Raw genomic sequence first — 16,791 nt, 5'->3', positions numbered from 1 at the left:
TAGAAGTTATATCATTTAATCCCAGAAGCAGCACCTCAAGGTAGATATTATGGGGAATTTAGGCCCAGAAAGTTTAAATAACTTGCCCAAGGTTGCACAGCTACTTAAAGGGAAGCCAGAATGCAGATTAAGCTGGATTGACCATCTGTGTTCTGTTCTTTTTATTCCTTTAAAGAGTTTCTTACCTAGAGGACGCAACCATCTTATGGCTCATTTAAACCACTTGGGCCTTTTTCTTGTCCTCTATGACTTTCTCAGCTGTCCAGTTCTGGTGTTCTATGCTGAAAGCCAGGCTTGGAGTCTGGGGAATGTTGAGATAAATAATCCAGGGGAATCATGAGCAATGTCCAGTAAGACTTCAAAGTCACCTTGAAATTGGCATCTCATGCTCAAGGATGTACATGCACTTTTTAAACTACAAATACGTACTTCTGACCTTTGAGATTTCTGCTGTTCACAAGATCAGATTATATTTCTATCCCTCAAACACAATATTTCAGGAAGCAATATAAACAAAGTTAAAATGACCATCATGACTCAGCTTTTTAAACCAACAAGAATTGGATCCATATAAACTCTGAGTGAGGCTGCCTAAGGCAACTGTTTTTGTGGCTCAAGTTTGGGAAAGGTTGATTGTTTTCATCTGTACTTGACTGTTTGTGCTTTGAGTTTTGGGTGGAGTTGATTCTAAAACAAAAGCAGAAACAAACAAACAAACAAAAACAACCAAAGAAAAACTTTAAGGAATTAATGATGACTCTTCGGTGCATTTTGTATTCCACTTGAATAGGTTTTTGTTTAATGATGTTTATGTTTGGGGATTTTTATGTCTCTTAGTAATTCAAAGTGACATTAAACAGAACAAATGCTGTGCTGATAGTCTTGGGGGAAAAAAGGGAATTAAGTTTATTCTTTTACTGAGCAATTATGTCAATTGCAGAAATAGGCCACTCCAAATAAACTATGTCAAAACATTGACCTTCAAAGAAGGGAAGAGTGGACATCAGAGAATGATCATGATGAAATTTGAGATGCTTATCAGAGAGTTGTGGCTAATTGGTTAGGCCTGAGTTTAGGAAGAATATGAGTCCTGTAACAGTAATTATAAGCAGTTATACTATTACTACTGCTAGCTAACATTTACTAAGAACTTATTTTGTGCCAGGCACTTGGCTAAAAGCTCATGTGCAATATCACGTTTAATCCAAACCAGGTTGGAAAGGAGAAAATATAACGTTTTTAAAATCTCATAATGGGTTTTCATTCAGTTTTATATTGTATTTAATTTATTTGTATTTCTGATCTTTGGAGAGAAGAATTGCCTAGGAGGTGGGGGTGAAAGATGCGAAGCTGGGTAGAAGCCCTTAGGAGGAGGAGCTTTTAAGTTGCAGTGCCAGAGTCTGACTCCTGGCTCTACCTCGAATTGATTTCATGACCCCAGGAGTGGCTTTCGAGTCCGACCTGCCTCTTTTGTAAATGGGAAAAATAATATTATGCACTTAAGTCATTAGGCTATTGAAGAGTTCAGGTGAGACAAGTTCTTGTAGGTAGTAAGTCCTCAATAAATGTGAGTTATTGCTATTTTTATCTCAGTCTCTGCAAGGTTCTTTAAGATGGAGGTTAATCATTAGTGGGGTTCTGGTGCTACTGTAGGGAGACCCCAACTTAGGTCTCTGTTCTCTACTGCATTTAGGAGAAGAAGGCAGGGGAAACAGGCAGTTTATTCTTTCAGTCTCCCTTCTTTCTCCTCTTAAATTTCTTACAAGAGAGTCCCAATCATTAACCCAGAAATTGCCACACCAGGCCAAGAAACTGAGCTCTAAGGAGAGGTGTGACCAATTTCACATCATTTGTAATTATACTGAAGCTTTCCGGTCTTTTTCCACTTAAAAATCCTGCATATGAGGTTCTGAATCATCATCATTATACTTGAAATCCACTGTTTAATTCCCAGCAGTAGAAATTAAAAACAATTGTATTTCAAATTACCGTGGTGCATAGCTTTGTTTTTTTGTGGTGCATAGCTCATTATGTTTTTCAAGGGACTTTTGGAGATACAGTATTAATTTCTTATTCAACAAAGCCATTTCCAGAATAAGTCAATATCCACCACATTATCATAAATTGTACATCAACAAAGAAAGTAACTTCTTTGCACAGATGTAGAAGATAATTGATGGATTCAAAGTTGATTGAGATCAGAATGCAAATTTGTGAGTTTTCTCATATTACCTGGATACTGTTACAGTCAGTAGAGAGATGCCTTGGGGGACTTTTAGGTGTTGAAATACATCATTTCCCCATGTTTTCCAAATGTTCAGAGAATATATGTGTTGGGAGGTCATGATGGTAATTTTCTATTTGGATGTTCCTGTGTAGCTGGGAGAAACAGAGTGGCAGTGGTGGTGGGTATGACTATGTGGCTGCTGGTGGTTCATTGGTGTTTGGGTGGTCTCTCTCTCTCTCTCTCTCTCTCTCTCACACACACACACACACACACACACAAAGACACACATACACACATTCAGAAGGCCCATCTTCCATTGGAGGGCCCCAAAATATGTATTTAGTAGTTAAGCTTTGAACTGTTCAGTTGGGTTTGTGGATACTCTATCCTCATTCTTCTAAGGTGTCATGTTTGTTAGGAAATGTAGTGCTTTAGGGAAATAGGATAATCAGAAGCATGATTTTACCAGTGGCAAAAATATAAAGTTTAATTTTATAAGAGGTCCTTGATAGAATAAATATGATAAAAATAACAGTTAATATATTTTAGTTTCATATGTGTCAGATAATCTGCTAAACAGTGTGTATACTATTGTTCATTTAATACTCTCAGTAATCCTATAAGATAAGGCACAGATTTCCCACTTTCAGACGATAAAACTGAGCTTCAGAGAAATGAAGGAAAGTCCCCAGGTCCCCCCTACTCGAAGGTGCTGGAGCTGTGAGTCCTTTGACTTCTGTGACTCTGATTTAAAGTAAACAGAGGCTGACATGATTTTGATGGACTTTTTTTCCCCTTACAAAACCCCCTTTTTGTCAATTGCTGTTATCTCTTCAGCTATGGTGTGTCCTCCTAGCTTAAATTCACACTTTACTTAGATACCAGCCTAAGTTTTCATCATTGCTGTAAACTCCAGGCTTGATGTTAGGTCTGCACTCAAACAAGTAAAAGGTTTGTTAGCCTCTCTACTGGTGGTACTTGGGGTATCTTTCTGCCTGTCGTGCTGTTTACTTAATTCATGGTTAGAAAACCAGCATCTCTCTAGGCTGTTCCTTTCCTATAGGAGTGGTGAGAAGAACACGAAAGGACCAGCCTCTTCCTGTGATTTTATTCAGAAGGGATAAGGGATGAGCATAGCAAGTTTTGCATACTTCCTTTAAGCTATATTTCAACCTTACTTTATTTTTTCCCTATTCAAAATCAGTGTGAAGTTAATATGCTAGGAGTTTTTTAAGGCACTCCTGGGTCAAATTCACAGGGTATATGGATTTTGATGAGAAAACAAATTATGCCTTATTTGCATTAACCGGTAACTGAAACTTGTCATTTTCTTCAGTTACAGTAGACCACATACCACAGTGATATTAGCAGTACTTGTGAGTGTTTACAATAGAAATTACAGATATTAACATAGTATTTACAAAGATGGCAGAAATCTCAAAATATTGTTAGTATTTGTCACACGTTGGATGTTATAGTAGTTTATAGATCCAGGAGAAATCCTGTTATTTAATTTACTCGTAAAGAAGCACATGTATTGTAATACTGTAATTAAAAAATATTTTGATAACTGCATTTCCATGCCATTGGTTTCCTTTATAATCCTACATATTTAAATCATGTAAAACATTATTCTGAGAATGGGGTCCCTTACCCTTACCAGACTGACAGAGAGAGGACATGACACAGAAAAAGTTAAGCACTGCTGCTCTAAGCTCTAACTTGCTTTGTCATTTTCCTGGGGAAGTCAGTTTTTAGGGGAAAAGTCTGTAAGGATTATATTTTCTTGTGGAAGGTTTAACGTATTTAAATATACAGAATACAGAAATATTTTTAAAATAGTGTTTAGACAGAGCTGTGGCTGTGGCTCAGTGGCAGAGCACTTACCTAGCATGTGTGAAGCTCTGGGTTGGATCCTTAGCACTGCATACAGAAATAAAATAAAATAAAATAAAATAAAGGTATGTTGTCCATCTACAATTACAAAGAAAATATTGACAACATGAGTTTTAAACAGTGGTTAGAAAACATGAGTTTCTTTCATGAAGTACAATACATACCAATGTTGTAAAGTTCACATAAGTTTTAAATAATCTTCCCACAAAGCTAATCTCTTTCAAACACAGAACTAGAGCAAGTTAGAGAATGACCTCAGACATTGTAGCATGATGCCTGTTTATCTGTCCAGCTGCCTGCAATGTCACCACCATTGGAAATCAGCCTCCTCACCACTTGAATTTTATGAGATTCACTTTGGGCATTCATCCCTGTTTTTTTTTTTCTTTTTTCTTTTATATACAATTTGCTTTAAATTGAACCTATATTATCTGTTAAGGCTTTGGTGTCACCTTGTAACAAGTAAGTTTTATTGAAGACTCATCTATTCAGAAAAGTGCTGGTAGCTTAAATTGAACACAGAGGTGCAACCAGCAGCTGATCAACAACTTGGTGTTGATTCATTATAGTGTTTGTAAGTGGTGTAAATAATTTGATGTATCCCTTTGATGGAGCGGAGCTGTACTTGCAAAACCTCATAGCACCTTGCACCTTGCTGAGCACTGATGGAGTCCATCTAAGGGGACCCTGAATCAATGGGAGGAACACGACTTCCCTCAGCTTTAATCTGGTTATGATCATGGATGATCCAAGAGACCTTTGACAAATTACTTAATCTCTTTGAATATCAATGTACTCATTGATGTAAATGAGATTCACATGTAAAATTAGGATATGAGACTAATATCTTATGATTGCTGAGAATTAGAGAACATAGAACTAGAATGTCTAATGTGCACAAGTGGCAAATTAATGGCAGATGTCACTATCAGTAACTGTGAACACACCACCAAAACATTCATTTGTGGTCTACACGTTTATTATAACCGAGGGGATTGTGGGAGACAGTGCCTTCACTAAAATTTCCAAACATTCCTGGACAATTTTTATATTAGATTTAATTCATATGATGTTTAATTTACTACACAGTGATTGTAAGATCAACAAAAAGACGCTAAGACTTGATTATTATTTTCTTGAACTTATAAAAAAGTAAACCTCCATTTGCTAAGTGAATTTTGTTTCTTCTTTTGAGGTGTTGGAGAAAATTTGACAGATCCATCTGTTATAAAACCTGAAGACAAACAGTAAGTTAATTTATGTGTTATCTTTTAGAAAATTACATTTAACTTGTGCATGTTTCTTTTTAATTATTCTTTAACCCTTACATAAAAATGTAAAAATTATACATATAATAGGAAACCATATAATGTTTCAATACATATATATACTGCATATTGTTTAAATGGTACATGGTTTTTAAAATAATTTATAAACATACAGCTTGTTGCCTAGATCCTAGAAAGATTTTGAAGCAGCTTTTGTATATAGGTCTAAAACAATAAGATTTTAGATTAGAAAATGTGGGTAAAAGGAAAGTATGGAAATAAAATCATTAAATCTGGAGTTGGGTTAGTATATATAAATGGAAATTATATAGTAGTCAGAATTTGGTTGCAAATTTGATGCTGAGTTTCCTAGTGTCCCAAACACAAGAGAAATGTGCTTAAGTTTAGCTTGTGTTGGCTTTGACGTGAAAACAGTGTCCTGTGAGAAGCACAGTTGCCTTTGTTGTCTTCACAGTGGAATCATAGCATCTTATCATGGGCAGCATCTTCCATCACTTGCTTATAAAATGACAGCTGAGGACATAAGTGTGCTATCCAGTCATAGCAAATCTATGAGAGGTCAAAACAATGGGGCTGAAATAACAAGCATCAGGTTGTCCAGCTTAATTTACAGCCAAAGTTATATAGAAGGAGGAGTCGTCTGCCTGTCCTTTGAATTCCTGAGGGCATTTTGTCCCATCAGCAGGCTTTTTGAAAGACTTGACACTAAAGGATCTGAGGTTGTGTTCTTCTGTTAAAGGTGGAGTAAAAAGAAGTGATGGTGCCTAAAGACCGCTCAATACGGCAGACAACAATGGTTCTCAAATGTGAGTTTGCATCACCATCACCAGGAGAACTTGTTAAAGCGCAGATTGCTGGGCTCCACCTCCAGAGTTTCTGATTCAGTAGGTTGGGGGTGGGACCAAATAATCTGCACATCTAACAAATTCCCAGGTGACTCTGATGCTGCTGGTCCATAGACCACACTTTGAGAACTGCTGGCATTTAACATTTTTACTTCTTAGTCATCTTAAGTATCTATATGTGGTTCCTAGGTGGTAGAAAAAAATATAAAACTACATATGTGGGCAGTCCTTATACAATAAAGTCTGACGTTTTTACTTTTCCTCCCCCAGAACTCATAGATGTGCATTGCTATAATGCTCTGTTATTTTACTGAATCTAAATTTGGTCCCACTTATAGATTTCTATGCAAAAGCCTATCTACTAAGTATATGTTGGATATTTAATTGGATTAGGTGAGCTAGAGAAGGTGAGGTGATCATATTGCTCATATGCAGCATCTAATTCTCATGATCTTTATTTGACTATGGCATCCATGTTGTAATCATTAGGGTACACATTAAGGCTTTATTATTTTTCACCTTAATAGGGCTAAAGTTTTTTTTTTTTTTTTAACCTAAGAATATTATTTCTTCAGTAGCCCTGTGTGCCTTGGGTTTATAGTAGGAACCTTGTTCTGTACATTCTTTATAATTTTGCAGTGAAAATTTTATGCACATATTATGAACCTAGTTTATACATATTCTCATTCATTAAATTCTGACCTTGGCATATATCACTTAATATGACCTGAATAGCCCATATTTTTAGGATTCCAAGATTCTGTTATCCCACTTGACAGTTAAGTATTTAATTGCATTCTATGGGCAGTAAGTCTCAGTTTTTATTAAGGTCTCCTGGGGAAATTAAAAAAAAAAAAAAGATGCGCAGGATTGGCATCCAATTAGAATCTCCAAAGATAGGGCCCTTATGTCTGTATTTTTTAAAAGTTCCCCATGTGATTCTGTGGGCAACCAGAGTTGAGAATTTTCTGTCTTTACCTTTTATGACTTGAGGATGAGAACTCTGGAAACTGATGGGATGGCATCACCAAGTCCTGCCTGGTTTTGTGGGACCACCCAGTTTTGGGTGCAGTTAGTCTTCATGGTGACAATAACAGAAAGTCCTATTTTCTCATGACTCATTAGTTCAACGAGAATGACATCTAATTAATTCAACGAGGTACTTCTATGTCAGAAACCCTGGCTACACAAAGCATGGACCTAGGACCAACAACAACAGCTTCATGGGAGATTGTTACAAGTGCAATGCGAATCAGAATCTGCGTTTTTGACAAGATCTTCCCGTGATTTGGTGTGAATTAAAGTTTGAGAAGCACCAATTTAAGCCAACACTTTCACATATGTTATTTATTTTAGCCTTTGCAACAACATTGGAAGTAAAGCATTTTCAGTCCCAGTTCGCAAATGATAAAATTGAGTCTCAGGAAAGACAGGACAATAACTTGTGTATGAGGAAAGGGAGTCAAGATAAGGGAATAATCCACTATCAAAAGGGAAGGTGTTTTTTGTGGTATACATTCTAATATTGTTTCTCATGCCTATTGTCTCAACTTTCTCTAATCTTCTGCCTGTTTTATTGGTAGTTTGAGTTTATATCTTTTTAGATTACAGCCTTGATGGTTTTGGGCATTTGACAAGCATGAAATGATGAGATGTTCTTTAGTAAATCTATGTATAGATGGCACTAATTAGCGTTTCCTCGAGTGTGGAACCAAGCGACCACCTGCTTTTCCTATGTTGTGAAAAATCTGGAAAACAGCTAGTTGCATTTTTTTTTCCTTAACCTGATTATCTGGACTGCAGGGCCCAGGGCTTTCTGTAAAGTGTAGATGCAAATGAATGTGCCTGCAATCTTTTACCCTCTGCTTCATGGGGGTGGGAGCGGTCGAATCCCTGATATATTCATTTTGGAGTAATTTTGATTCTTTTGTCTTGACTTTCACATAGCTCCTAGGGGAAACTGATTTAGCTTAGAGCTTTTATCTGAGAATCAATGTTATTTCTAAGTTGGGGGTTTTCATTCTTTTTTGGGAGAAATGGCAGGTATGAAAGGCAAACAGGGACATGATGGAGAGACTAAGGAAAGGAATCCTTTGATGGGAATGACTAACTAATGCCTTTAGTTTTCACTATATTGGGATTGTAGAGTTCTGGTCTAAATACCGAGCAATTTGACTTTTTTTTTTTTTTTTTTTTGCCACCTTCCGTTTCACCTGATTGAAGTAGTGCCTCACCAGATGGGCTGAAAGGGAGGCATAGCTAACAAGAGGCAGCTTATGAAGCCTGGTAAACACCACCAGAGCTGTACTTTGTAAGAGCGATTGAGTGACCAGGAAAGTTAATCCTAAGTGTCTTTCCACTCTGTCTTCCCAAGAGATTTCCTCCACCTACTCACCACAGAGCAAAGAGGCAATCTGAGATCAAACTGACATCAGCCCTCATTCTGAGCTTGGCACATCTTCAGAGCAGCTACTGTTCTTCTGCCAAAAGGAAGTGGAAATTGAGATAAATGTTTCAATACTTGGATGGAAAAAAGTCCATTTTTACACCATGTCCCCTTTGAAAAACCGCATTCCTTAGAAGCGAAGTTTATTGTTTCCTTTTGTGATAGTTTGCTTTGCTTTTTTCTTAAGACGTGGTATTTAAGAGTGGTAATTGAGTTCAGACTTTTTAAATGTGCTGTTTCCACTCTGCATGTCATTAAAATAAAATATTAGCTTTCATAAAGTTTCTTTGGAAGTGTTTCTGGTGTGCTGTGTTCCGTGGTGTGCAGAATGGCATGGTCTGAAGAATCATGGTTATAGGCAATATGATAACGGATGGACACAATCCTGGAATCTGCTGGAGATCTATTACAATGATAGACTATTTGAAATGTGCCTCACATATACCGATTCTATTCCGTGAGCATACCTGGTTTACTTCCATGTGCACATGGTCTAATAGTAGTTTTGTTGTCCCGTAAAGAGCCCAGTTTGCAGCTTAGAAAGTGGCTTTTGAAAAAGCCATAAATATTGTCTCTAGGGTTCAGACAGGTATTTATTTTTGAGGAAGGTTTATTTTGAGAAAAGTATTTGGGTTTGCAATGATGTATATGCATCATTTTAGAAGGTGTGTTCTAATAGCAATTTTACTTTATACCTTACCTTTCCATATTTTACTAGAACATTTGGTAATGAATGTCACTCTCTCACCCCATATGCATTAAAAAGGGTTTCACTGTATTTTGTTTTAATGTGGTACATAGAAAATTCACTCTTCTATCAGATTAGCGTTGAAAATGAGTTTCACAGTAGGTCTTGGAGTTGGGTACAAAGATTTAAGTGCATTTGAATTTTAAATTTGCAAACCTAACATTGTTGCTTCCCCAAAGTGCTCTGTTCTTTGTTGGCTCCTTCAAGTTACTGGGTTACTATGGGATACTGTTCAGTATCTTAGAGAATCCTAGTTGAGCTCCTTTTTTCTTAGCCATGATCTAATTGATATTCTGATATTTCCTCTAGATCAAGAGGAATGGTGTTTGGACCAGCCAATTTAGGGGAAGATGCAATTAGAAGTTTCATTGCAAAACATCGTTGCAACTCCTGTTGCCGGAAGCTCAAACTCCCGGGTATGCCACAAACAATTCTATTTTTCCTCTAAGTAAATCTCTCATAGAAACAACATCTATTGTAACCTGGGATCGAGTCGGAAATCTTAATCACATTTTTATCTCATTCACAGTCATTCGCAGAGCCTGACTTTCTGACTGCAAAATTTTCAAGACTCCGAAGGGATTAAAAGGACAGGGATTTACTTTAGGTTCTGCCAAAATGTGATAAAACAACATGGGGCCCAGTACTTGTCACAGTCACTCCCAGGGAAAAGTTTCACTGACTTAAACGCGCCCTGGCCTGCCCCTTTGATTCCAGCTTGCTCCTACCCTGGTACCCATAACATTTCAATTCTATTCTATTTTGCCATTGGACACTTGGGAGGATGGAGTCTAGAGGGAAACAACAACTGTCAATTAAATTGTGCTTCTCACAATAAAAACTTGTAACTTTATTTAGTTTTTGCTGTGCTGGGGATTAAACCATGGCCTGGCATTTGCAAGGCAAATCCATTAGCACTGATCTATAACCCACCACATTAAACACATCTTGTGATTGCTGTTTAAAAACTCTGGCTAGATAATATGGCATAGCTTCTCTGAAACCAAAACAGACCCATGGAACATATCCCTGATAAAAAAGCAAACAGCTGGAGGCCTCTGCCCTCCAACCTGACAATCCCAGCTCCATGATATTCTTTAATTTTGTCTCAGGAGGGGAGCTTCATGTCTGCCTCACCCTTTTCTTAGGTCACAGCAAACTTGATCTGATACTGGACTTTCACATATTTTAAGCTAAGTAGCCCTTCCTGCCATATCAAAAATTATACCCTTGAGCTGTCTGTGGTGGCAATAAGCCTATAGTGCCAGTTACTTAGGAAGGTAAAGCAGGAGGTTCCTTGAAAAGCCCAGGAGCCGCCCTGGGCAAGGTAGTCAGACCCATCTATTAAAAATATATATCATACCCTCAATTGGAAATCAGTATGAGTACTGGTCATTCCCTTGGATGAAGCAGATATAAATTTATAGTGTAAAGGGAGGGAGGACTTTTTTTTTTTAAATTGTAGAAGGACACAACACAATACCATTTATTTATTTATTTATTTATTTATTTATTTAGGGTGCTGAGGACTAAACTCAGGGGCACTCAACCACTGAGCCACATCCCCAGCCCTGTTTTGTATTTTATTTAGAGGCACTGAGTTGCTTAGTGCCTCACTATTGCTGAGGCTGGCTTTGAACTTGCTATCTCCTGCCTCAGCCTCTGAGCCTCTTGGATTATAGGTGTGCACCACCGTGCCCAACATATTCTATTTATTTTTATATGGTGTTGAGGAAAGATCCCAGTGCCTTGCACATGCTAGGCAAGTGCTCTACCACTGAGACACAACTGTAGCCTGGGAGAGGGAACTTTTGTGGGCAAAACTTAGCAAAAAAAACTGGGTTTTAGAGCTGGCCTCCAGTTCCAGTAGGAATATAGTGCATTAGCCAGTGTGGGGGGTCAGGGTGCATATGTTGGCTGGGGAGGTCAAAATGGAGCAGTAACAGGGGTAAAGCACAATTCTCATAGCTACCCAGACTCTGTCTCACAAATCAAACACCAGACTAGCTGAGAGATCAGTACCCAGCATTTTATCCTCTCCTCTGGTCAGAAGCAGCCCAGGCTGGGGCTGGGCTGAGAGGTCTTAGGGCCTCCCGTGAAGGGCTCTATGGGAGGCAGGAGCTGACAAGCCCTTGAGTTATCCCATGATTGCAAGTTGGACTCTTTAGCTGCATGTCCTCAGGCACTGGCCCGTCCCTAGCCTGATTCATTGTACCCTGGACAGGGCAGTCTCCATTCTTAAAGACACAAGCATTACATCTAATCAGCCAGGAGCCAGGGAGACTTGAGCCATCATATACTACTTCCAGTTCCTGAACCCAGTTGGCTGTTCTGTCCCATTAAGGTTGAGATCATTTTTTTAAATACACTGGTGGGTTTCAAGTAAGTGATTTGATAATTTCTCCATCTTTAGACATAATCTGTGTTTCCCTTCCAAACCTTACTTTTAAACCAACATTTAAATGGAAATAAGAAATATCTTTGTTTACTCGGATGTTTGTGATATGGATTTTTAAAAAGTTTAGTTTGGGAAACAAGTTCAGAATTGACTTTTCTGATTTACTTTTCACACTTACTTATTTGTGGAGAGGCAGTTTAGAACAGTGTTTAAGAGTCTAGGACCTAGAACCTGGCAGTCTGGGCTCATATACCAGTTCTGCTTTTTACTAGCTATAGGAACTTGGAGTTCAATACCCTCATCTGAAAACTTGGGGTAACAGTACCTGTCTCATAAAGTTGGTATTAGGATGGAGTTAATATATGTATATGTTCAATAGATGTTGATTATTATTAAAATATGTATTAATTTTATGAATCCAGTTCCAGCTCTAAAATCCAGTTTTTTTGCTAATCCCCATTTAACATTAAAAAATGCAAAAAATGCATTTTCCCCCTTTGGTGTTGAAGCTGGAACTCGGGGCCTCATGCATACTAAACATGTGCTGTACTGCCAAGTGACACACCTAGCTCCCTGGTAATATACATTTAAGACCACCAAATTTAGTCAGCGCATCACAAAAAGTTACACACATGTTTAAAGCTCATTTTCCTCCATGTCCTTCTACCAAAGATTACCCCTATGAATGTTTTTCCAATTTCCTTTTTTCAAATGGAAGATGGAGGACTCAGGAAACATAGGATCTGATCATTGGATAAAACTTTTGTAGGTAGTGCTGAACTTGAGGTATGTTTTTGTTACAGAAAGCTGACCCATTTGGGCTGACCTCCCTGACCCTGCCCATAATTAAATAGTTTCTCTTTCTGAACTCTGGCCAGGTTATACCTTATGGGGCACTGTACATGAAATCAAACTACCATATCTCTCCTCCATGTGTCCAGTGCTCCCCACAGCAAGGGAATTAGAGTTACACATGGGCATTGAGGTGGGAGGGAGGACTTGGTTGGATCATGGCCTGGGGAAGTAGAACCCTCCCTGAACACTTAGCAGAGCCTCAAGTTGAGTATATCTAGAGGATGTAAGTGTGTTTGTGGGGTGTCCTAGAACTGTCTTGTCTTCCTTGCAGATTTGAAAAGAAATGACTATTCCCCTGGAACAATAAATTCCAGCTTTGGATTTGAGAAGGAAAAAGAACCAACCGAGGGGACTCCAGCAAGAGAAAGGAGTAGAAATTCCCTAGAAGATCATACACGACTCTAAAAGAGGGAGAAGCAAGAAGATGATGGCCCTCAACCTTTCTGCCACGAGTTCTTTGGTGATGTAGATTGATGATGCAACACTGATTACATCAGATCAAAGGATCAGGATGGCTTTGTACTGGGACACATCTGTCCCTGCCCAGAGGCCTCATTGGTATATAATGAACGGATTCTCCAGGATGTTGACCTGTGAAGGATATTTGGCATGCATTCCTCTATCCTCAGGTTCCACAAGAAGACACTTGGACAAGTCAGCTGGAAATACTGTTTTTTTGATACCTCATTGTTTTAGCTGCTCACTTGGAACCTTTGGAGCAGAGTGCTGTGTGCTAAGGAACTAGGGGGATGAATTTAATTTAATTTATTTTCTCACCGTTGTATGCAGACTGTACCCCCCCCCCCCGAATGCTGTTCACCATCTCACCCACACATTATTCTTATGTGTGTGTGTATATATATATGTACATTAAGAAGTTATTTGACTTCCTCCTCTATCCTATTCAGTAGCACAGAGCTTTGACTAGCAACAACAAGGAAACAATGGAATAAGGGTGTATTTGCACAGATCAGAGCACACTCCTGTACCAACTAACCAGTAAAAGTTAGTATCCTGGTGAAATCTAGTTGTGTTTGAGTACTGTCAGTAATCTATGTGATGTCTGGGCATTTCGGGTTTCTCTAAAACAAAAAACGAAGGGAAATCTAAAACAAATGCCTTTCCTTTTATTTTTTATTTTTTACAAGGAATTGTAAAATTGGAGATAAATTAAGAAAGGGTTTCCCTTCCTTGATCTTAGGGGTGCTGTCAGTCATAGAATTGATTAGGTCAACCTCCATCATGCCACTTTCTTTTCCAGAGCTCTGTCTGTAATATTATAGGCTGAATCACTGCTTGTCGGGTCTTATGAAGAAATATATGCTTTCAGACTGAAACATGTTTTTCAGGTGTTTACTTCGCTCCAAGATGGAGTTCCGGTGGTTTTAATCTGGCTTGAAAACGTGTCATAAGTTTCTGATGCCCAAAATGAAGGATCTCTGGAAAGTACACTGTGTGGCATTTTGGAGGGGTCAATTGTGCCTCTTGCACACTAGGTTGGGTTGCCCTACCTCAAAACAAGTATGAGCTTTGCACAGGAGCAGAGATGGAGGGCTGGGAATTCTCTCCCCTCTCCCCCTGCCTCTCCTTTCTTATTATAACATGTTCCAATCTGCCAGCAGCAAACCTCCTGGGTTTGAAAAATTTCAGCTTATCTTTATCTTTAGTCTTTACATTACATATCTTGCTTCTGAGCCTGCTTTTCAAATATATGCTCCTGTATTCTTAGGTTATACTTCAGGGAGCCTGTTGCACAGTGGGTAGAAAATCAAGGATTTTGTTTGCAGTGATTTTGTCTGATTCTTTTGAGTTGCTTGCTATAAGGGTTAATCTATATTCCTTTGACTTTGGTCTGGGATGGTAGACAGTGGGAAATTTGGGTGATTTCTTGATTGACAGTGAGGGCAGATAAAATGTTAATATTTTATTCTATTTTATGAGTCAATAAAGATCAATTGGTACTTACTTCAGTGCTGTATTCAACTCAAATGGAAAGAGGCAATTTGTCCAAGGACCAAATCAAAGACATCAATTTATTAGCCAACTACTTGTTACCTGGGATAGAACCTAAAAGCAAATACATTTTGATTTCAAATTTTTGTGGTGTGCTTAAAAAAAAAAGAGTGAAGAAAAATCTACAGAATAACATTTTAAAAAGATGAACTGCTAAGGGGTGGGGTTGTGGCTCAGTGGTAGACCACTTGCCTAGCATGTGTGAAGCACTGGGTTCGATTCTCGGCACCACATATAAATATAGGAATAAAATAAAGGTCCATCAATGTCTAAAAGAAAAATTTTAAATAAAAAAAAGATGAACTGCTCAGCAAAGGTCACTAGGATTGCTTGGAAGGCAGCTATGCTCATCACTATCCCACCAATGCAGACAACTAGGATTGCGTGAATACAATGTGACAATAACTTTGATTTCTGATCACTAGAATGAAATGTTTATTTATTCAATTTTATTCAACAGATATTTATTAAGTGCCTTTTCTACATTGCATGAATGATGAGGATGCAGAGATGAACAGGACATATCTTTGCCCTTAAAGAGCTTTATGTCTCCTACTTACTTTTGTTTATTTCAAATTTGCACTTCTACCAAGTGCTAGAGTTTTTTATTTCTGGGCAAATGTTGAACTCAGAGATGTTTCATACCCTACCTGCCAGGGCAGTATGTACACACTGAGACAAGAGAATTACGGCAAATAAGAAGACATAGCTAGGACTGGTTTTAGGAACCTGTGAAAAAAAACAGACCGCATAGTCCTTTTCTGAGCACAAAGCCTGCATCACAGATGGGATCTGAATCTGGGGATCAGAGAAACAGGCAGGATCCAGGAAATTCTCTACTGGGGCACTCACTGGGCACATAGGATTTTCTTTCCACGAGGCTGTACATGCCTGGAGTGACTTCTGCCCCTGCTATCTTAGAGCTTCCTTACAGCTCTGAGGGATGAAGTTTGATGTGGTTTTGAGTGTTTCTTGCCCTATTGTCTTCTGAGGCTTTGCAAAAACAAGTACTGGCTGACCCAGACTTCCCAACATTCAGTCAATACTTAAAAAACTTTCTGTTGTTGTTGCTTGTGACTGTTATTTTAGAGGAAACTGGCTACTCTGGTTCTAGAAGTCATGCCACAGATGTCCCTGTTATGTCCTGTGCTTTCAGACACCCAACCCACATCTAGCACAAAGCTGGGCACATAACACACTTTCAACACTATTTTTAAAAAAGAAGTAACAAAACCTTCAAATGATAGTGGATTTCATTCACTAGGTGATAGATCAGATTTGCATTTTTAATCTAGAAGAAAATGATTACCAATTCCTTAAGACCCAACACAATTCTTTTGATCTCTCTCTGTTTTAATTTTCTAGGAAATAGCTTTTAACAACCTACACCTTGTCTATTGAATTCCCAACCAGTTCTTGCCCTTATCACCATCAGTGACAGTGCCAGAGTGCAGTCCTTTACCGGTGACTATTGAAATGAGATGATAACTTCCCAGAAACTGCCTAGGAATAATCATCACTTTATTACCCTTTGAAAAGAAGATTGATAGAAAAGTCATTTGAAAGATGGTTCATTACCATGCCCTAGTACGATTTCTTTACTCACATCTCTCCAAAGCATGAGAAAGGGAGGATTATTCTCTGAGGTCGGAATTTGAAGGCTGTGTGTTTGCCTCTTTGAAGTCTTGGTATTTAATTTTCTGTAGTCATTTCTTGGGCAATTTTCTAAGAAACTAGTTGAAGCTAATTTATCATAAGTTAAAGTCAAATGACAGAAAAGATTTTTCCCCCTTAACAGCATTTTATTCCACAGAGGTTAGCTTCTGAAGGAAAATGAGACTTAAATAGCATTTCAAATCTCCAGCCACATGGGTGGGTACAGAGAATAGAGAGAATTCTGGAAACCACACTGGCTTTTTATTTAGCACAGTTATTATTTTGTGACTTTTCTTTCTAGACCACGATGTACAGATAAAATATTGTGTTTTTGTGAAACACCCTCCTAAAAATAATTAGATAGGTTGCTTAATTTTTCAAAGAAAAGCTGTTAGTGCTCAAGGGATAACAAATCTTG

At 38.2% G+C, this 16,791-nt stretch overlaps 1 protein-coding gene across 2 annotated transcripts in view; it reads left to right on the top strand.

Moving 5' to 3' along the window:
- TRPM6 (transient receptor potential cation channel subfamily M member 6) overlaps nt 1–13,109 on the top strand; it is a gene marked incomplete at both ends in the record, with an annotated part of 135,088 nt that extends 121,979 nt beyond the window's left edge. For both annotated transcript variants that reach the window (XM_081262351.1, XM_081262350.1), the window contains 3 exons: nt 5,319–5,370; nt 9,761–9,867; nt 12,976–13,109. In XM_081262351.1, coding sequence (XP_081118477.1) covers nt 5,319–5,370; nt 9,761–9,867; nt 12,976–13,109 — 293 coding nt within the window. The remainder of the gene's footprint in view (nt 1–5,318; nt 5,371–9,760; nt 9,868–12,975) is intronic.
- Nucleotides 13,110–16,791: the final 3,682 nt, after the last annotated feature.

This window comes from Spermophilus citellus (genome assembly GCF_964194105.1).
Source record: "Spermophilus citellus genome assembly, chromosome: 2".
NCBI lineage: Eukaryota > Metazoa > Chordata > Mammalia > Rodentia > Sciuridae > Spermophilus > Spermophilus citellus.
Note: the sequence above shows the minus strand (reverse complement) of the source record. Positions and strands in the feature narration are given on the sequence as shown.